This window comes from Macrotis lagotis, chromosome 5 (genome assembly GCF_037893015.1).
Source record: "Macrotis lagotis isolate mMagLag1 chromosome 5, bilby.v1.9.chrom.fasta, whole genome shotgun sequence".
Lineage (NCBI taxonomy): Eukaryota > Metazoa > Chordata > Mammalia > Peramelemorphia > Peramelidae > Macrotis > Macrotis lagotis.
Window position 1 is genome coordinate 254,743,269 of NC_133662.1, and position 21,507 is coordinate 254,764,775.

The 21,507-nt window shown below is 39.9% G+C and overlaps 1 protein-coding gene across 1 annotated transcript in view; it reads right to left on the bottom strand.

Moving 5' to 3' along the window:
• Positions 1-21,507, bottom strand: part of STYXL1 (serine/threonine/tyrosine interacting like 1) — a 64,332-nt gene that overhangs the window by 20,490 nt on the left and 22,335 nt on the right. The window contains exons 5-6 of the mRNA XM_074189452.1: positions 14,308-14,456; positions 7,131-7,276 (exon numbers count right to left, since the gene is read on the bottom strand). Of these exons, the coding sequence (XP_074045553.1) occupies positions 7,131-7,276; positions 14,308-14,456 (295 nt within the window). The remainder of the gene's footprint in view (positions 1-7,130; positions 7,277-14,307; positions 14,457-21,507) is intronic.

Below are 21,507 nucleotides of genomic sequence, written 5' to 3' on the forward strand. Positions count from 1 at the left end.
CAAGCAAACTTCTCTGCTAGCCCTTCCGGTATGGCTCCTGGCACACCTGGCTCTGTTCATACTCTACCATCCAGTCAAAATGACCTCCCGGTTTTTCCTCAGACAATCCATCTCCAATCTCTACCTGGCTCTCCTGCAGGTCTACAAGGCAATCGAACTTCACCTCTAGCCTCTTAGAACCAACCCCTGGTCTCCTCCAAAGCTCAACTCAAACAGGATCCTTCCCCCTGCTAACGATTCCTCAGCTCAGACCTTATATTTACTTGTATATAGATCTATTTTGCATCTCTTTATTAGCTACTTGTAGCTATACACTTTTGTATTTACTTATACGTAAACATGGCAGCTAGGTGGTGCCATAGTGTACAGAGTTCCCAACTCAAGTCAAGAAGACTCCTTTTCCTGAGTTCAAATCCAGCCTCGGAAAACGACCTAGTTTGCCTCATCTATCAAATGAGCTGGACAAGGAAATGGCAGCTTCTGCCCCAGGCTGAGTAGAGGAGGTGACACCTAGCAGGCTTCACAAATGCTTGTTGAGTGTTTTCCAGGTGGAGAAAGTTGGCGTGGTCCCATGTTGTATGTTTATCGAGCATGTAGAATCTCCAGTCCTTGTCCCCCAGGTCTGGCTCTTCCAGAGCCACCTTCCCAGGGGTCTCCGACACTGCTGTTGCTGCTGCTGCTGCTCTGGTGTAGATACAGTAAAAGGACAGCCGGGTAGTGCAGAGGAGAGTGAGCTGCTCCTGTCAGGAAGACAGGAGTTCAAATCCAGCCTTAGAAACTTGATACTTACTAGCTGTGTGACCTTGGGCAAGTCACTTATTAACCCTGATTCATCTCTGACCACTGGGCCCAGATGGCTCTGGAGGAGAAAGTGAGACTGGAGACTCAGAACAGCACCCCCCCCCCATCCAATTCACTTGCTAGTCATAGCATCACCTCTTTGATGGCATCACAACTCCGATGTCATGGTCTTCTTCAAGAATGAAGGACAAACATCATAATCAGACACTGTACATAGGGGCAAGCTTCCAAGAGGCCGCAGTCCCTGCCTTGGCCACGAGAGGGAGCTCAGTCTGCAGGAGTCACGAGGCTTCCTCTGACAGGGTTGGGGTGATAAAACTAGAAATCTGTGGACTTGGCCCAAACCTCAAGGGGGGATCTCCTGTGACACAGGCACTCGAATCCAGCTAAAACTCCACAGCTTCACAGAAACCTTTTTCTATCTCTCTTGATTCTGCTGCCTTCTCCCTTTGGCAAGTTGCTTTTTCTCTGGTCTACAGTTACTTACATTTAAGTGATTGCTCCTTGAGGGCAGGGGCTGGTTTTAGTCTTTCTCCGTATCCCCAGAATGCTTCACACACAGTAGGTGCTTCTTAAATGTTTACTGACTAAACATACTGTGGAAACAAGTTTATTTAATATGGTAAAAATGAAGGGAAGTGGTTTAGGTGCTCCCACATGAAGGATGGTTATTCCAACCATATTCCCCAAATCCTCTCACTCTTTCAGATCAATGGGATGCTGATGGGATAGTTCTGAAACACCAGTTCCCACAGGCTGTGGAAAGGATTAAGGAAGGGGTTGTGCATTTTGGTTCTTCTCTAGTCTGGATTATCGGCTGATAATATTCTGAGCTATGGCAGCTCACAGCCATCAACAATCACAGTCAATTGCTGTGCACCCTCCACTTAAGCAGAAGTCTCAGTGCTGACAAGGAAGAGTCAATCACCATTTTCTGCTGATCCTGTTTTCATTTTTCTCAGTCACTCCTTTCTGAAGTCAGTCTGAAGGTCTCTTAAGGCATCTCTGCCTTGCAAAGACCTGCTTTATCTCACCAGCACCATCAGACCTAATGAAAACATCTGCTTCCATTTGGGGAGGCAGACATTTAAACGTGAGGACACAGCCGGAGACAGACAGATCTGGTCATTTTCACCTCAGGTCACCAGGAAGGACCAGAGGAGAAGGGGTACGATCATAACATGGCATCTTGTACCACTGAAGTGGTATTTTTCCTCTGACATAATGGCTCTCAAATGATCTGAGAAGCATATAGACTATCTCTCTACAATGAGTCAAAAAGGGATACAATGAAAAATGGCAGCCATCATGGGTCCTTTTCATTTTTAGCTCTGTCTCCTTCCTGCCTAGCAGAATGTGGCACACAGTCATGGGGGATGAATATTGGTTGGTGACAGATCCAGGGCATGATTGGCCAATGAAATATCATACAAAAAACTTAAAAGGAATTTAAGGAGGGGAAAAAATCTTAAGAGTTGGCCTGAACCTCAAAGAGTCATCTAGTCCATAAGTCTTGGCCCCATTGGGTGAAACTGAAAAACTTCTCAGGATAAGGTTTTTAAATAACTGAAGGGAATGCTAAATTTCAGTCAGAGGTCAGTGAAAATAAAGATATAATTATTTATGTTTTACAGATTCCTTGAAATCTATTCCCCCAGGTCCCTGGGTCCGCCAGAAATCTTTGATCCCTCCACAAGGTCCCTAACAAGTGTTCATCCAGCATCACTTGTATAATAGCAAAAATCAACAGAAATCATATGATTATTTCAATCAATGCTGAAAAAGCCTTTGACAAAATACAACACCTATTCCTATTACAAACACTAGAAAGTATAGGAATAAATGGAGTTTTCCTTAAAATGATAAGTAGTATCTATCTAAAAACCATCAATAAATATTATATGTAATGGGGATAAACTAGGAGCATTTCTAGTAAGATCAGGGGTGAAACAAGGATGCCCATTATCACCATTACTATTTAATATGGCATTAGAAATGTTAGCTTTAGCAATAAGAGAAGAAAAAGAAATTGAAGGAATCAGAATTGGCAATGAGGAAGCAATTCACAGATGCTTTGATGGCATACTTAGGGAACCCCAAAAAATCATCTAAAAAACTACTTAAGGGGACAGTTAAGTGGTGCCAGCTCTGGAGGCAGAAGGACTTGAGTTCAAATTTGATCTCAGACACTTAATAATTACCTAGCCATGTGACCCTGGGCAAGTCACTTAACCCCATTGCCTTGCAAAAAAACCCCCCAAAACTACTTGAAACAACTTATAAATTAAGCAAAGTAGCAGAATATAAAATAAATACACATAAATCATCAGTATTTTTATATTTGAACAACAAAGTCCAAGAACAAGAGATAGAAAGATAAATTACATTAAAACTAACTGTAGACAACATTAGATACTTGAGAATCTACCTCGCAAGGCAAACTTAATAAAGTCAGATCTAAACTATTAGAAAAATGTCATTTGTTCATGGTTAGGTCAAGCTAATACTATAAAAATGACAATTCTGCACAAATTAAGTTATTCAGTGCCATACCAATGAAACTACCAAATAATTATTTTACTGAGCTAGGAAAAATAGTAACAGAATTCATTCGGAGCAACAAAACATCAAGAATATTAAGGGAACTGATGAAAAAAAAATGTAAAAGAAGGTAGCCTAGCTCTATCAGATCTAAAACTATACTATAAAGCAGTGGTCATCAAAACTACCTGATACTATTAAGAAATAGAATAATGGATCAGTGGATTAGGATAGGTTCAAAAGACACAGTAGTAAATGACTACTGTAATCTACTGTTTGACAAACTCAAAGACATTAGCTTCTGAGAGAACTCACCATTTGACAAAAATTGTTGGGAAAACTGGAAAATAGTTTGATAAAACCTTGGCATAGGCCCACATCTCACATCCTATACCAAAATAAGGTAAAAGTGGGTCAGGATTTAGACATAAAGTATAACACCATGGATAAATTAACAGACCAAGAAATACTCCATCAGATCTATGGAAAAAGGAGAAATTTATGGCCAAGTAAGAAATAGAATATAATATAAATTGCAAAATGAATGATTTTGACTATATTGAATTAAAATGTTTTTGCACTAATAAAATCAATGCTGGAAAAATTAGAAGGAAAGCAGAAAGCTGTGAAACAATCTTCATGACCAGGAGTTCTGATAAAGGTATCATTTATATAGAGAACTGCATCAAATTTATAAGGTTACATGTAATTCCCCAATTGATAAAAAATCAAAGGATATGAGTAGGCAGTTTTCAAATGAAGAAATTAAAGCTACATATAATCATATGAAAAATGCACCAAATCATTATTCATTAGAGAAATGCAAATTAAAATAACTGAGGTATCAAAAAGGGAAATGATCAATATTGGAGAGGTTGAGGGAGGATTGGGACATTAATGTACTGCTGGTGAAGTTGTGAATGGATCCAACTTTTCTGGAGAGCAATATGAACCTATGCCCAAAGAGCAATAAAACTATTCATACCCTTTGACCCAGCAGTTCCAATTTTAGGTCTATATCCAGAAGAAATTGTAAAAAAAATAGGAAAGTTCCACATGTTCCAAAATATTCATAGCAGCAGTTTTTGTGCTGGCAAAGAATTGGAAATTGGGATGCCCATCAATTGGGATATGGTTGAACAAGTTATGGTACATGAATGTTATGGAATACTACTGTTCTATAAGAAACCATGAATGGTCAGATCTAGAGAAGATGGAATGAATTACAGGAGATGCTGAGAGACGGAAGCAGAAACAAGAGAACACTGTATACGTTAACAACAACGTTGTGAGTTGATAGACCTTGAGGGATGCAGCTCCTCTCAGCAGTTCAGGGAGCTAGGACAACCCTGGGAGACCTGGTATGGACAATGTATCCCCATCCAGAAGAAGAAAAACAAAACAAAAAACCCTTCAGAATCTGATGAACACTATGTTCACTTTTTAAAAAAAAATCTCTCATGTACTTCTTTCCCTTAATCCTAATTTCTCATATTGAAAAAGACTAATGTGTAAACATGTTGAACACAAATGTGTTATGTACAATATTAAACTGACTTTGCCACTGAGGGCAGGGGGGTGGGGAGGGGAAGGTGGAAGGAAATTTTGTAACTTAAAAAATATATAAATGCATATGGATGACTGTTGAAAAACTTTCATAAAAGGTATTTGGAAAAGTAAAATATCAATAAAAAAAGAGATTGGGAGAAGAAACTGTAGGAATATAGTTTGGTAACTGATAATTATAATTTTTCTCTGTCAAAAGTACAGCAAAAGCAAGTTTCCAACATCACACAGAAATCTACCTCTCTCAGAACACAAGGATCCCAGGGAGAGGTTTGCTGAGGGCCAGGACACAGGTACAGGCTAAGTGATGAGAGAGGTGTCAAGAGGAGATGAGGGTCTCAGGAGGGAAAGGTTAGTCCTGATCAAGAGGAGAACAACAATGATGACAATACTACTACTAATAATGAATGGAATTTAAAATTTGCAAACTGGATCTTTACAACACCCTGTGAGTTAAGAGCTGAGACAATATAACTGCCATCTTACAAATGAGGAAACTGAGTCTGGGAAAAGTCATGGGATCGCATAGCTAGTGTCAGAAGTGGGAATCTGAACCCAGATCTTCCTGACTCCAAGCCTGCAAGGCTGATTCATGCTGAAGGTGGCATCAGAGCTGGGCTTTAAAAGAGTTAAGGACACAAGAAGCAGGTGGTCATGGAAAAGACTATGATGTTTGTCCTTGGTTCTCAAAGAACACTGTGACATCAGGGAGGTGATGCCATAACAAGCATATAAATTGGATTTGAGAGAGAGGTGGCTGTGCTAAGTCACCAGTCTCACTTTCTCCTCTGGAGCTATCTGGGTCCAGGAGCTAGATATGATTAAGGACAACTGGAGATGGTCCTGGATGACATTCTGAATAGGTAACAAACATGGGCAAAGATATGGAAGCAAGAAGGGGTCAAACATGTGCAGGAGCCTTTTTGTTCCTTAAGAGTCAACAAGCAGTCTTTAAACACTTACTCTATAGTTAAGAGCTGGGGATCCCTGCCCTCAAGAAGCTTCCATTCTAAAGAGGGAGACAACAAGAGAAAAGAGAGTGTGGAAGGGGCAAGGTAGGGGGAGGAAAGAATTCATTTTGGACATAGTGGGTTTGAGATAACCAAGAGGCAGTCAGTGATAGAGAGAGGCCAGGGCTGGCTGCAGTAGCTGGACCAAAGTAGGAATAACTTTTCTAGAGATGAGCTCTCACTCTACCTCTCACTACAAAGAGTTTTGAAGCAAATGTTAATGCTGAATAATCTGCTGCATATTTTAGCTCTTTGAGGATTTTTAGACTAAATGAAAATGATTCTATTCAATGGAAGATGAGTTTCCCTACTCTATGCAGTTTGTGGCATAAGCAGTTTTGGAATTTTTAAATTATTTTTTTAAAGGATGCATCAGTTTTATACTTTTGCACATGGGTTAGGGAAGGGTCGAGAAAATTGAGATATACAAATATAAGAGAATAACTGTTTCCTTTGAAATTACATTTAATATTCACTTAGCTGTGTGACCGTGGGCGGGTCACTTAACCCCATTGCCTTGCAAAAACCAAGAAAAATAAAATGATACTAACCAGAGGCAGCATCTCATGGAGAAACAGGTACAACATTTCAAACATGACAATGGATAAAGGAAAAATTTAAACCATAGTTTTCTTGAAGTTCTCTTGATAACAGCAACAGTATCATTGATTGGATCAAAGGGTTTTCCTAGGTTATTATAAATGGAGGTAATAACAATTCAGGAAATTTCCAGTGCCAAAAATCTCAGGGAAGCTGAGTTTAAGGACAAAATTGCAGCTTTTGAAAAGGTACGAATATAAGCTAACTGAAATTCATTGCTAGATTATAGTTTGAGTGGAGTTTTCCTAGTAAGAGAAGGAATTTTAGATAAAAAAATTACTTAATAAAGACCAGTTTCCTTTTTTTTTAATCTAGTCAAGGGGATAGAAAACATAGGCAAATACCAAAGGGCATCAATCAACTCCATGAATATATGACATTGGTAAAAAATAATGTTGCAGAGAGCAGTTAACTTTGTCAAATTCATGCCTCAAGCAATTAATGCACTATAAATTGATAGATAATAAATAAGTACTTTATTGACTCAACATCTCTGGATGGAAGTTTTACTGATTAAGGATCCTGAAACTTTAATATTCTGTAATTCTGTAGGGGCACGCGCATATATGTCCCTAAGCATGTTATAACACACTGAAGTCCTATTATACTCACAAAGGTGTTGCTTCCAAGGAGACATTTATGTGAGCTTTGATTTTCAGATGCTTATGCATTTGAGGATCACAGGCCTGTCGGAAAGTTCCCAGGTAAACCTCTTTGGGCACTATCTCTATAGGGTATGGCTGAAATGCATCCAGTTCCTGGAGAGAGAGAAGGAAAGGATTGACTTGTTAATGAACCAGAGAACAGTCTTTCCATTTGTTTTTATGCAGTTCAATAGAAAAACACTCTATATGACTGTGGAGGATTTGGAAGGCAGGGATATCTCTTTTCTTAACAGAACTTGTGCCGCTTTTAAGGGAACATTCCAAGCTGTCTGCAGACCACGGCTAAGGAGGTTTCAACTTTTCTTGGCTTCAGACTGTCAGTGACCTATGGAAACCAGTCAGCAGCAATGGGAGCTGTCCAGAAGCAGATTATTAAGGTACCCAGGGGGTGCCTCAAGGTTGGCTGCCTGTAGTAGACTGTGAAAACTGTTTATTTCCTTGTACATTGGCAAATTGTATCCTGGTTTCTGGCTGGCTTGTCGCATAACCATCCTAACTTCTAAATGGTATGGATTGTGCTAGAGCTAACTTGCACAGGGAAAGCAGATTGTTAAAATTTTCAGTGTGAGCATATACGTCTTGGAAATCAGCAAAAACTATAAATTAAGGCTGGATTTACTGCTTTGTGGATAGTCTAAAAACTAGGTGATGGAGAGACTCTAGAGAAGCAGAAAACTTCAAAATGAAACTTCAAAATGTATTTTTTTTTCAGATTGCTAGCCATTAAATATTTACCAGCACAAGTATTTTCTGGCTTCAACCTTCCTTTGTTCCATGACTAGGGAGGCTTCAGCTAGAATATATTTGATTTCTAACAGGAGAAGACTAAAGTTGTCAGCTTACTTATGATTCACTGTTTTACTCAGCTTCATCCATTCCAGAAGTAGTGGGGGGGGGGGGGGATACTTTTCAAAGTAATTTTTTAATTGCTGTTTTCTGTTTCATCTATCACCTTAGTATTCCATCCAATGTGACCCTCATCCCTCTCATCCTGAAGACAAATAGGGTTGTGTGTGTGAATGTGTGAGTATGTGTGTTTGTGTATGTATGTAAGAAATGGAAAGAAAACTCAGCATGACTGAATGATACATTGAGCCATGTTTAACACACCTGTGGGTCTCCCACCTCCATCAAGGGATAGGTTGGTGTCTTTTCATGTCTTTATTTGAATCCCATTTGACTTTTTTTCAAATAAATTTTTCCAACCACATATAAGATAGTTTTTAACAATCATTTGAATCCCATTTTATCTTTTTAATTCTGTTACATTTACTTTTTTTTTTTTTTTTTTTTAGATTTTGCAAGGCAATGAGGTTAAGTGGCTTGCCCAAGGCCATACAGCTAGGTAATTACTGTCTGAGGTCAGATTTGAAGTCAGGTACTCCTGACTCCAAGGCCGGTGCTCTATCCACTGCGCCACCTAGCCGCCCCCTACATTTACTTTTGATATTTTGGTGCATCATTGTTCTTTCCATTTACACTGTTGCAGTTACTGTGTATATACTGGCTCTGTTAACTTCACTTTGCATCAGTTCATGTAGTTCTTTTCATGCTTCTCTATTCATCACACACATTACTTCTTATGGTACAATACGATTTTGTTACATTCAAGTACCACAATTTGTTTAGCCATTCTTCAAACAATGGGCATCTACTTTGTCTCCAATTCTTAACTATCAACACTACCCATCCTCCCAAAATGCTGCCATAAATATTTGGAATATATGGCCATTTTTTTCATCAATGGCTTTCTTGAGATACAAGAACTCACTGGTTTAAAGGATATGGACATTTTAGTCACCTTATTTGCATTCCAAATTGCTTCACAAAATGGTTATATCATTTCACAGCTCTATCAACAAGGTATTAGAGTGTCAGTCTTCCCACAACCCCATATCTCACAATTTTAGCTATTGCTATTTTTTGGTGATTTTTACCAATTTTCAGGGTGTGAGGTGAAACCTCAGTCATTTTGATGTGCATTTCTCTATTATTGATTTGGAGCATTTTCTCATGTAATTAGGAATCCTTTTTGTTTCTCCTTTTGGGAATTGGTTGTTCATATCCTTTGACCATTTATTTGTTGAGGAATGGAAGGAATATTCTTTTCTTTTTATAAAGATTTCATTTTTTTGAGCTTTACAATTTTTTTCCCCTGATTTTACTTCCCTCCCCCCCACCCCCCACAAAAGGCAATTTGTCAGTCTTTACATTGATCCAAATTGAATGTGATGAGAGAGAAATCATACCCTTAAGGAAGAAACATTAAGTATAAGAGATAGCAAGATCAGACAATAAGATATCAGGGGTTTTCCCCCCCTAAATTAAAGGTAATAATCCTTGGTCTTTGTTCAAACTCCACAGTTCTCTGGATACAGATGGTATTCTCCATTGCAGACAGCCCCAAATTGTCCCTGATTGTTGTACTGATGGAATGAGCGAGTCCATCAAGGCTGATCATCGCCCCCATGTTGCTGTTAGGGTGGACAATGTTCTTCTGGTTCTGCTCATCTCACTCAGCACCAGTTCATGCAAATCCCTCCAGGCTTCTCTGAATTCCCATCCCTCCAGGTTGGAATATTCTTAAGAGACAAGGATAACAGTGGAATTCAGCAGGGTCAATGAGAAAGGATAGGTTCAAATCACAAGAGGTATTTTGAAGCATCATTTATTGCCTTTGGGGAGGGCCATTATTTGCCTGAAGGTGTAATAGCTCATTTTGTCCTTGATTGCCTTCCTCCAGTGTTATCTGGTAAAACCAGTTGTTTCCAAGTAAATAAGAGACCAAAAGATTACCTTTTAGAATTGGAGGATTATCAATCTAGAGTTATCTTGTATAAGTTTCTCATTTCACAGATGAGAAAATGAAGCCCAAAGGTCACAGATCCCCAAGCTGGATCCAGGGTCTGTAACTTTCCAAGTTTAGTAGTCTTGCACTGGACCATCCCCACTGGATCAGAAGAGCCTGGCATTCCAACTTCACAGAGGGACAGAAGGAAGCTGGTAGTGGATCCTTCTGGTTAAGTCTTGGAAGTTTGTGACTGAAATAGTATCCAAAACTCCAAAGAAGATGGATCTGGGACCCAGAAGTGCTGCAACCATGCTTTTTCTCGAGGTCATTAAGCAAGATGAAGGGAGAAAATTCCCAAGCAGTCAAGACTCAAGGAGCTTCAGCATTGGGGAATGAGCAGAGCTGGTTGGCAGGGGTGGGAGAAAGAGAAAACGTAGTACCTTCAGGGCAGAGTGGTAGTCATACCTGGAGAACTTCAAGCTATTCAATGGTCACTCAAGCTATTCAGTGAAAACAAAGAGAAATAAAAGCAGTCCCTGGTGACAGTTGATCAGATTCCAAGAGTATGTGAATGTAAGGAATGTGAGAGTGGTAGCAGAAGGTTCTCTGGTATGACCATTCCAGTCTGGCCATTTTGTGGGCATGGCAGTGGGTTTCACCAGCCCCAAAAGCAGTTTGAGGAGGGGTGCTGGGTGCTCCTTTGTTTCCATGTTATCAAATAGCTTGGGGATTGGGATGGGCCATGACCCACAGGGATCTAGCCAAGGAGAAGGTAAATGGCTAGCCATGGGCATAACTGGTTGCCTTAGACAGAGGCCAAAGCTCTGCCAATAGCATTACAAAGGTTCTTAGATATATACCATTTTTTGAACATATAGCTCCTTCAGTGGGTATGATGATATGGAAATGTCAATTAAACCAGGAAAGGGACTATTGGAACTGAAATCTATCTTAAAAGTTTGACAATAAAGAATAAAATAGACTATCTCCTTAGATAAGGCAACATTCCAGTTCAGTTCATAGAATAGAATCATTGAATTAGAAGGAGTTCTGGAGACCACCCAGGTCAGGAGCTCTTAACTTTTTTGTGTGTATCCTCTGTCAGTCTGGGAAGCCTATAGGCCAATCCTTATCAGAATAAGGATTTTATATAATTGGGGAAAATACTTAATTTAAGTTAGAAACTGTTTAAAATTAAAGTGCCATTTTTTTCCCATTCAGTTTCACAAAAGCCTTTAAATAAATTCATGGATCTTTGGGGTAGACTAGGACCTAGATTGAGATTTTTTTTTTACCTGAGTTGACTCCAGTGACTTGCCCAAAATATAGAGTGTGACTTCTAATAAATGTGTATTAATGAATAAATGGCCAAAAACAGGTGTATGAAGGGAAAGGCTAGCAATTGAGTCATTTTGCCCAGTTTCTTCATCAGTAAAAGGTGGTATTGGGCTAGCCAGGCTCTGAGATTCCAACACTAAATTCTCTGATTCTGCCTGCCTTGATTTCCAGATGCTCAGACCACTACAATAACCCAAAGTGGACTGATGACCCAGCCCCCAAACCTACTGTAGAACTGCAGAAAAATCAAAGGCCTGCTCTTAAAATATTAGGAATGTGAAAATCCATGTCAACCACAGTAGCAATCTGAGTCCTTGTCTTAAATAGCAACTCACTGGAAATACTGATTAAATCTAGAGATCCCACTTTAATGTCACTGGGATGACATTAAAAAAAAAGTTATCAACCCTTGAAACTGCTAGTTGTGCTCAGTCAGTCTTCAGTTTGAAAATCCCAATTAAATTTGTACAACACAGTAGTGAATCTTGTATTTCATCTCCAGAGGTTACAAGCCCTCCAGGCCTGCTCATTTAGAGCTGGAATGGACCTTTTAGATGAGGAACGAGGCCCAGAGAATTTGTATGACCCATGACTTCACTGATGTAGATGCCCCAGTGAGGGACTTCTATTAATGCGGGAACATAGTCTTAGGGACTTGCCCAGAAGAGGCTAAGCGACTTGCACATTTACCTGGAAGAGTTGGGATATGAAGTTGGGTCTTCTTGGCTCCAAGAGAAGTTCTCTTTGCACTAAGCACATTGGGCTCAGAATAAATAGGAAGAAGAAACTAGGCTGGATCACATTTAGGAAATCGTAACTCATGCTCCTTAATTTGTTTTATTACAACATAATAACCAGTCACAAAGACAATCTAGCATCCTTCCAAAACATGAAATTAAATCTTACATAAAATCCACTGAACTCAGCAAAATCAAATGAACAAAAAAACCAACAAACAGGCAACAAATGTTTTTTGTTTGATGCCCTTTCTAGTCTGCCTACTGTTCTACTCTGCTTTCTTTAGAATTTTTTTTTGCATAAGTCTAGTTGGTCTGTCCTTGCTTTTCATTGCTTCATATGAATATTCCAATTATTTCCTTGTATGATCCTTATTGATAATTTCTGTGGTTTCGTAATCCATTATATCATTATACTATAATTTATTCAGTCATTTCCTAATGAGTAGAGATATAGGTTCAGGTTGTTCCCATATGGGGGGCTATTTTTGCAGTGTTGATTTCAGAAAAATCTCAGCTTTTGGTAGCCTTTCAACAGGCTCTGGTCGTGCCCCCTTCTCTTGATTGGTGTCTCCTCCCTTTTCTGAATTTCATCTCCTAAGCAACCTTACTGATTGATACTTCTACTGGTGACATCAGAGGCAGAAAAGACAATCAGATACCTATTAAGGAAACTTTATCCTCTCTGAGATCTTAGAGCTGCTCTAAGACATGGAGGGCAAAGGACCCAGATGTCCTATGTGGCAATATGGTGAGAATTTGGTGTTACTATTAGTCAAATCCTGGGAGAAGCTCCATATGGGACTATAGGTGCCTGCTGTTTGGCCATGCCCTGGTTGTGTTCTCTCTTTGTTCCTGTTGTCAAAATGTCAGAGGCTGCTGCCATTCAAGTTTTCAAGCTGCTGTCCAAGATGTAGATTGTCAACTATTGCTCCAGTTTAGGGGTTGGATGCTGCCCTTGACCTTTCTCCCACCTCTCTATTCCCAGGCTCAAGTGCCTTCCTATTAAGCCCCACAGTCATACACCAGAAACACCCATACATATACTAATAATTGAGTAAATTATTAAATAAGTAGATAGATAAATAGATACACAACAACTCCTTTGGAGGAGCCCCCTTCTCCCCACCAACTCAGGACAGATGAGCCAACAGCAGGACAGGGATGATGCCATGATGGGCCAGGCAAGCCAAGTCATTTCTACCATGACTGCTAAGTCCTTGGAACTTAGTAGAGACAGCCCAAGACCCTTGGGAATAGCCATACTTGCAGCCCAATGCCCTCTATCATCATCCTGGGTAACCACCCCTGTGGAAATGCAGCCTGGACCTACTCTTACAGGACCACAGTCACTGAGGACCTAGAGATGAAAAGGTCTTATCACCAAAGACCTTGGCCCTGTCCAGTGGTTCAGCTGAAGAAAATGATGAGGATTTTACCAGTAGAAATAACCTGGAGGAAGAAGTCTGACCATCAACCTGGCTGTTGCACCATAAGAATCATGGTCCTTGCAGTTGAAGCCAGTGTGTTTTCTCCTCCCATCAGAAGGTCATCTGAGTGTGTGCTATTTTCCTATTTATATCCCCAATGCTTTAGTACATTTATTCATACAGGGTCTATGGTTATCAGCATGAGCTGGCTCATCTCACTCAGTTGAAAGGCCCCTCCTATAAATATTTCTGTACAAATAAATCCTTTGCCCCCTTTTTATGGAAGCTTTAGGATAAAGTGGTAACAAAGCCTAATTTTCACAGGTTCCAAGCTGTCAATATTGAAAAAAGCCTCTCCTTTAATAACAAGATTCTCAGAACGATGCTGTGCCAGATGAGGCAAGTGGATGGGGGAGGGGAAAAGCATTGGATCCCAATTACTGCTAGTCATGCCACTTAACTACTAGATGACTCTGGACAAGTCACTCTCTCTGTGTTGTCTCCTCTGATCTCTTTCTGTTCCAAATTTTGGGATTCTCTGACCTTGGTTCTCATCTTGCCTCATATCACACCACTTATACCCTGGAGCTCAGTTTCTTCTGTAAAATGTCCCTAGGGGTCTTTATAGATTTAGAGATGTAAGGTACTCAAGGTCACCTAATCCAGAGCCCCCCCTCCCCCCCAGCCTACTTTATAGAAAAGGAAACTGAGAAGTGAGGTCACACAGATGACAAAAGTGATTCAAATCTGGGTCTGCTGACTTTTGGAGGCTTAAACCTCTAAGAATTGGATGATTCTGTGGGAAAACTCTCCCTCCTCCAGCCTTACCTGAGGCATTGAGAAAATCTTCTTTGTCCTGAGGAAATGATAAGAAGCTGAGAAACGCTCATAACCCCCATTTAGGATGAGGACAGGATGGAGAGTACGCTCTGCCAAGACCTTGGCACCTTCTATGGCAGCTCCAAACACGAAATTCTCTAAAAGAACAAAAAGCCAAAGCAAGAGATTCAATCCCACTTCTTTTCTCCCACTATTTTATCTCATTTTTGTATGAGTTGTGAAAAGGTGATTGTGATTCATGAGTCCTTATCTATAAGAACTGAGCATGGGGTCCAAATCAATAATAAAGAACTTTGGTTGCAAATCCAAGTTGCTTCCAGATTCTATCTTGCATGCTATGGGTAGACTGGTAAAGAAGAAAGAGGAAAATGACAGCTGCAGGAAAACTAGGTCCACTAGTACCCTAGTAGTGATTTGGACAATGCCAATTAAAATGATTTGGACAATGCCCCCAAATTATCGAATCCATCTACTAATAGACTTATTTCTTCTTCTTCTTCTTTTTTTTTTTTTTGGCAAGGCAATGGGGTTAAGTGACTTGCCCAAGGCCACACAGATGGTAATTACTAAGTGTCTGATCCGGATTTGAACTCAGGTCCTCCTGACTCCAGGGCTGGTGCTCTATCTACTGTGCCACCTAGCTGCCCCCCCCCCAACTTCTTAAAGTATAATATAAATGCTAACTATTATTATTATTACCCTAAAGAGATCAAAGAAAGAGGATAAGGACCTTTTTTTGCAAGGCAGTGGGGTTAAGTGGCTTACCCAAGGTCACACAGCTAGGTAATTATTATGTGTCTGAGGCCGGATTTGAACTCAGGTACTCCTAACTCCAGGGCCAGTGCTCTATCCACTGCGCCACCTAGCCACCCCTAAGGACCTTTATGAATAAAACTATTTCTAGCAGCATTTTCTATAGTAGCTCCAAAACTGGAAATTTAAGGGTGCCCCCTCATTAGGGAGTAACAACTATTAATAGTATATGAATGCAACAGAAACTACTGTGACATAAGAAAGGATGAAATGGATAATGTTGGAGGAAACTGGGAGATTCCTTTGAACTGATATAGAACAAAGACAAGAGAACCAAGAGAATGGCTTACAAAAGGATATTATTTTAAAGACAAATCACTTTGCAAAGAACTCTGATCAATGCAATGAAAAGTCAGGAGTCCAAAAGGCTATATAAAACACACCACCCCCATCTCCTAGAACTCCTCTCAGATGGCCTGGACTCAAGACACAGGGCCATGAATACTTGTTTTGAAGATTTGGGTTTTTTTATTTTCTTTTATTGTTCAATTGGTGCATGTGCACATGTGTGAGAGAGTGTGTGTGTGTGTGTGTGTGAGAGAGAGAGAGAGCAAGTGATAATGCTTTTAAAATATATATATTTTAAAACAGCTAGCTGTAGCACACATTTTTTTTAAAAAAGGCTGAGTGCACATGAATGATTTAGTGTGACAGTCAAATTCAATTTATTTGCAAGGTTATTCTGATCCATTTTTTTGAAATGACCGTAATTATTATATAAGGGGAGAAGATAATAAACATTTATTCTAGTGCCAACTATGTGCTTGGCAAAACACTTTGCAAATATTATTTTATCCTCCCAACTCTGTTAAACAGATAAGCAGAGGTGAAGCAACATGCTCAACACCCAGCTAGGAAGTGTGGAAGGTTGGATTTGAACTCAAGATTTTTCTAACTTTAGGTCAGTGTTCTGTCTATTGTGCCACTGAGTTTATAATTCTGGTCAGAAATTTGATGAAATAATCGTAATCAATGTTTCTTTTATTTAGTTATACAATTTCAGGGTTCAGATAGTAGTGCTGAAGAGAAAATTTTCATACCATTCTCTACCTTCGGGCAATAGTCAGCTGGATATGATTTTATTTAAGCTAGTCTATTGAGTTACTTCTAGCTTACAGAGATTTCAAAAATGGCAGTTTCCCCCATGCACACTCACCATGTTTCTAGCCCAAGATAATTTAGGTAACATTTATAGAAATTTCAAGTAAGAAAACCAAGACAGTAACTGGTTGACATTCAGAATGATGGAGACCCTCTCTGAGATCTTTATCAAAATCTATACTGAAGAAAGGCACCTGGTGGAGAGGGTAGCTCCCCTTCAATGCAAGAGGGTGGTTTCTTTCAGGAGTGGGGAAAGCAAATGTTCTTATCATGCTTAATCTATTTCCCTAAGAAAAACTTTGGTTTTTTCTCTGCTCACTTTCCAAAAAAGTGAAAATCTGAAGTTTTAAGGCTAGGGAAATACTAATGCTTAACATTTCTTATTTTTTTGTTTATTTTTGCAAGGCAGTGGGGTTAAGTGACTTGCCCAAGGTCACACAGCTAGGTAATTTTTAAGTGTTTGAGGCAGAATTTGAACTCCGGGCCTCCTGATTCCAGACCCATGATCTATCACCTAGCTTCCCCAATGCTTAGCATTTCTTAAGAAACTAAAAAGGAGGTTGGTCTACTGCCTTAATCCACCAGTTATAGGGCAACTGCTCACTTTGTGTTATGTCAGCCACAGACTGTGGGCTCAGATAACTGCCCTCTACCCAGATAACCTCCTACCCAAATGTCATCACCTTCAAACCAGGAAAGGAAACCTTTGATGGGAGTGGGTTGGAGTCATTCCCTGAACCAAGAGATCATTGGAGATATGGCCAGAAGCTTTGTCTTTTGATCGGTTGGAAAGCATTGGTTGAGAAACCAAGGGAATTGAAACAATCCCAGAGCTTGGGGGTAGGAGATGGAGAGTGTGTTAAACCTTGCTGCTGAGCAGGCTCAGGTGCCTTAGAAGTAGCTGACCTGAGGAGCAGATCTCCTGCTCCCTGATTCCTTGATCAATTCTGGGGCTACAGCAAGAACTGTGAGCTCAGGCAAGCCTGTCTAAATGGTTTGACTTGGAAAACAGGAATTGTTCCATATTTGCCCCCAAGATTGTCAAAGACTTTGAATGCCGCCATCCTGAGGAATTTCTAATTCACCTCAGAGGCAATGAGGAGTTTCTGTAGGGCTAGATCTCTGTGAGGTAGATTATTTGGTAGCTATGTCAAGGAGTTGGAGCTGAAAAACTAAAGAGGCATGATGAAAACTGAAGGAGGTGGGCCATGGATGGACAAGGGGATGAATTTGAGAAATAATGGAAGTAGAATCAACCAGATTTGGTGACTAATTGACCAGGGGAGATCTGGAAGAGGCAAGAGTGTAGGGAGACTAGCAGAGTCTCAACAGACATGAAGAAGTTTGGAGTGGGAAAAGATTTTAATATGGGTTGTTCAGTCATTTTGTAGTCTTTGTGACCATATGAGGTTTTCTTGACAAATTCAATAGAGTAGTTTGCCATTTTTCTTCTTCAGCTCAACTGACAGATGAGGAAACTGAGGCAAAAAGGATTAAATAATTTACCCAGGGTCACACAAGTAGGAAATGTCTTAAGGCTTAACTGAAAAATCAAGAGAAGGAAAAATGGAAAGCAGTCTAGGAGAAATGAGACTTAGAGCAATATTTCTCTACTTTCTAATCTTTTTTTTAGGTTTTTTTTTTTTTTGCAAGGCAAATTTGGTTAAGTGGCTTGCCCAAGGCCACACAGCTAGGTAATTATTAAGTGTCTGAGACCAGATTTGAACCCAGGTACTCCTGACTCCAAGGCCGGTGCTTTATTCACTACGCCACCTAGCTGCCCCTCTGCTTTCTAATCTTAACCTTAATTCTCACCACTGTAAGCTACAAATGGATACATGACCTAGACAGCCAAAGTCTTGTCACAAAGAAAGAAGAGAAGGAGATTACTTGCATAACGATGGACAACAGATGGATTCTTAGTCAAATGGACAATTTTTGATTTCATAAAACTTAAAATATTTTGCACAAGAGCAAAAGCAATGCAGTTAGATTCAACCATTCTGGAATCATACACTTTGACCCAGCAAGTCCAATACTAGGCCTATATCTAAAAGAAATCATAAAAAAATGGGAGAAGTCCCACACACTCTAAAATATTCTTATCAACTCTTTTTTGTAGTGGCAAAAAATTGGAAATTGAGGGGATGCCCATCAATTGGGGAATGGCTGAACAAGTTTTGGTATATGAATGTTATGGACTACTATTGTTCTATAAGGAAACCATGAATGGTCGGATCTAGAGAAGCTTGGAAAGAATTACAGGAACTGATGCTGAGTAAAGGGAGGAGAACCAAGAGAATATTGTACACATTAAAAACAACATTGTGAGTTGATCAATTTTGATGGATACGGCTCATCTCAGCAGTTCAGAGAGACCTGTTATGGACAATGGTATCCCTATCCAGAGGAAGAAAAACAAAACAAAACAAAATAAAAAATGCTACAGAATCTGAATGAACACTACATTCGCTTTTTAAAATTTTCTCTTATGTATTTCTTTCCTATCTTGTGGTTTTCTTTCTTTTCCCTTAATCTTAATTCCTCATACCAAAAATGACTAATCTCTAAATGTTAAACACAAATGTGAATGTGCAATGCTCACCTGACTGTTCACTGCTAAGGGGAGAGGGATGGGAAGATAGAGTGGGAGGAAATTATGTAACTTAAAAATATGCATATGTATGTGAATGAATGTTGAAAAACTTTCTTAACATGTCATTGGAAAGATAAAATAAAATATCAACTAAAAAAAGAAAAGGAAAAGTACAGAAAAGAAGCAATGCAGTTAGAAGGGGAAAATTCACTAGGTAAAAAATAATCTAGGGGTGGCTAGGTGGCGTAGTGGATAAAGCACGGGCCCTGGAGTCAGGAGTACCTGGGTTCAAATGCGACCTCAGACACTTAAGAATTACCTAGCTGTGTGGCCTTGGGTAAGCCACTTAACCACATTTGCCTTACAAAAAAAAAAAAGAAAAAAAATTAAAAAAAAATCTTCAAAGCAAATTTCTCTGATGAAGGTCAGTTACCTAAGAACATAATGAATATAACTATCAAAAGAACAAAAGCATTCTCCAGTAGATAAATAGGTAAATGGTCAGAGGATACAAACACTTTTCTAAGGAAGAAATCCAAACTATAAAAAAAAATAAAAAAAGCTTAAAATTACTTCTAACAGAGAAAATGTTTTTGGGGGTGGAGCCAAGATGGCGACAAGAAAGGATCCTGTCTTAGGCACTCTCTCATAAAACTTATAAGCTAAGTACTCTAACTAAACTTTTGAGAGACAGAACCCACAGAAGGACCCAGTGAGGCAGTTCTCCTACTCAAGGTAACCTGGAAAAGAGCAGAAAGGCTCTGCTCCCCGGGGTTCGAGGGGTGGCCACCCCAGAGCGAAAGAACTTCAGCCTCCCCAAGGCAGCTCCAGGGTGGAGTCTCCTGAGCTATGCCCCAGGGGAGCCAGGCACAAATTAGGGGAATGGGGGACCTCTGCCAGAGCAAGCATGTGAAGCCCAGCCCTCAGGGCACACAGCAAGCAGCCCAGGTCCAGGAAACAGAAGCAGGCAGAGCTGGTAAGCAGGAGCCCCCAGGGCATGAGGCCATTGAACCTAGGGAGGGGAGTGAAGAGAGACTGCCAAGCTCTGTCTTCTGCCCCTGGAACAGGACTCTGGGGCTCTGACCACATTCAGATCCTGATTGCAGTCTAGCCTCCCCCCCCATAGAACAGCAGGGGCCCCCCCACCTCAGCCCTGTAGCAGAGTGGGGCACATATGATCATTCACAGACCAGGAGGGAGGACAGAGCCTCACACACTGAGACCCTTGTGGGAGTGTCCAAAAAGCTCAGGAAGCACCCCCAAAACTGGCTAAGGCTGGAAAAATGAGCAAGCAGAGAAATAAGAGAAACACCATTGAGAAATATTTTGCAAATGAGCCCAAGAAGGATCAAAATACTCAGTCTGAAGATGAGGAAGCACAAGTTCCTGCATCTAAAGACTCCAAGAAAAACAGAAATTGGGCTCAGGCTATGACAGAGCTCAAAAAAGGCTTTGAAAATCAAATGAGGGAGTTGGAAGAAAAACTGGGAAAAGAAAAGGAGAGAGATGCAGGAAAAACATGAAAATGAAGTCAGCAGCTTAGTCAAGGAAATCCAAAAAAAAGGCTGAAGAAAAATAGCATGCTAAAAACCAGCTTAGGTCAAATGGATAAAACAGTTCAAAAACTTATTGAGGAGAAGAAGACTTTAAAAAGCAAAATTGGCCAGATGGAAAAAGAGATAAGAAAACTCTCTGAGGAGAACAAATCCTTCAGACAAAGAATAGAATTCAGGGAGATTGATGAATTTACCAGAAATCAGGAATCAATACTTCAAAACCAAAAGAATGAAAAATTAGAAGAAAATGTGAAACATCTCATTGAAAAAACAACTGATATGGAAGACAGACTTAGAAAAGATAATTTAAAAATTATTGGAATACCTGAAAGTCATGATCAGGAAAAGAGCCTTGATATCATTTTCAAAGAATTACTACAGGAAAATTGCCCTATTATAGAAGCAGAGGGCAAAATAGAAATGGAGAGAATCCACTGATCCCCCTGAGAAAGAGATTGCAAAAAAACAACCCCTAGGAATATTATAGCCAAGTTCCAGAACTCCCAAGTCAAAGAGAAAATATTACAAGCAGCCAGAAGGACACAATTCGAATATCGTGGAGCTGCAGTCAGGATCACACAGGACTTAGCAGCAACTACATTGGAAGCTCGGAGAGCTTGGAATATAATATGCCAGAAGGCAAAAGAGCTTAGAATGCAGCCAAGAATGAACTACCCAGCAAGGCTAAATGTCCTCTTCCAGGGAAAAAGATGGACTTTCAATGAATCAGGGGAATTTCAAATGTTCCTGTTGGAATGGCCAGATTTGAACAGAAGGTTTGATCTTCAGATACAGGACTTGGCTGAAGCATAGAGATTGGAGGAGAGGGGGGAAAATATGAGGGACTTAATGATGATGAACTGCATGTACTCCTGTATAGAAAAATGACATTGATAATACTCATATGAACCTTCTCAGTTAATAGAGCAGGTAGAGGGAGTTTTTATAGTTGAAGCACAGGAGAAAGCTGAATTTGAAGATAAAATATGGTGTAAAAATGTAGTCAATAGAAAAAAAAGGGAAATGTAATGGGAGAAAGAAAAAGGAGAGGGGGAATAGTCCAAGATATTTCACATAAGATTTTTTTTTATTACAATGAGCTATTACAATGATATGGAAGGG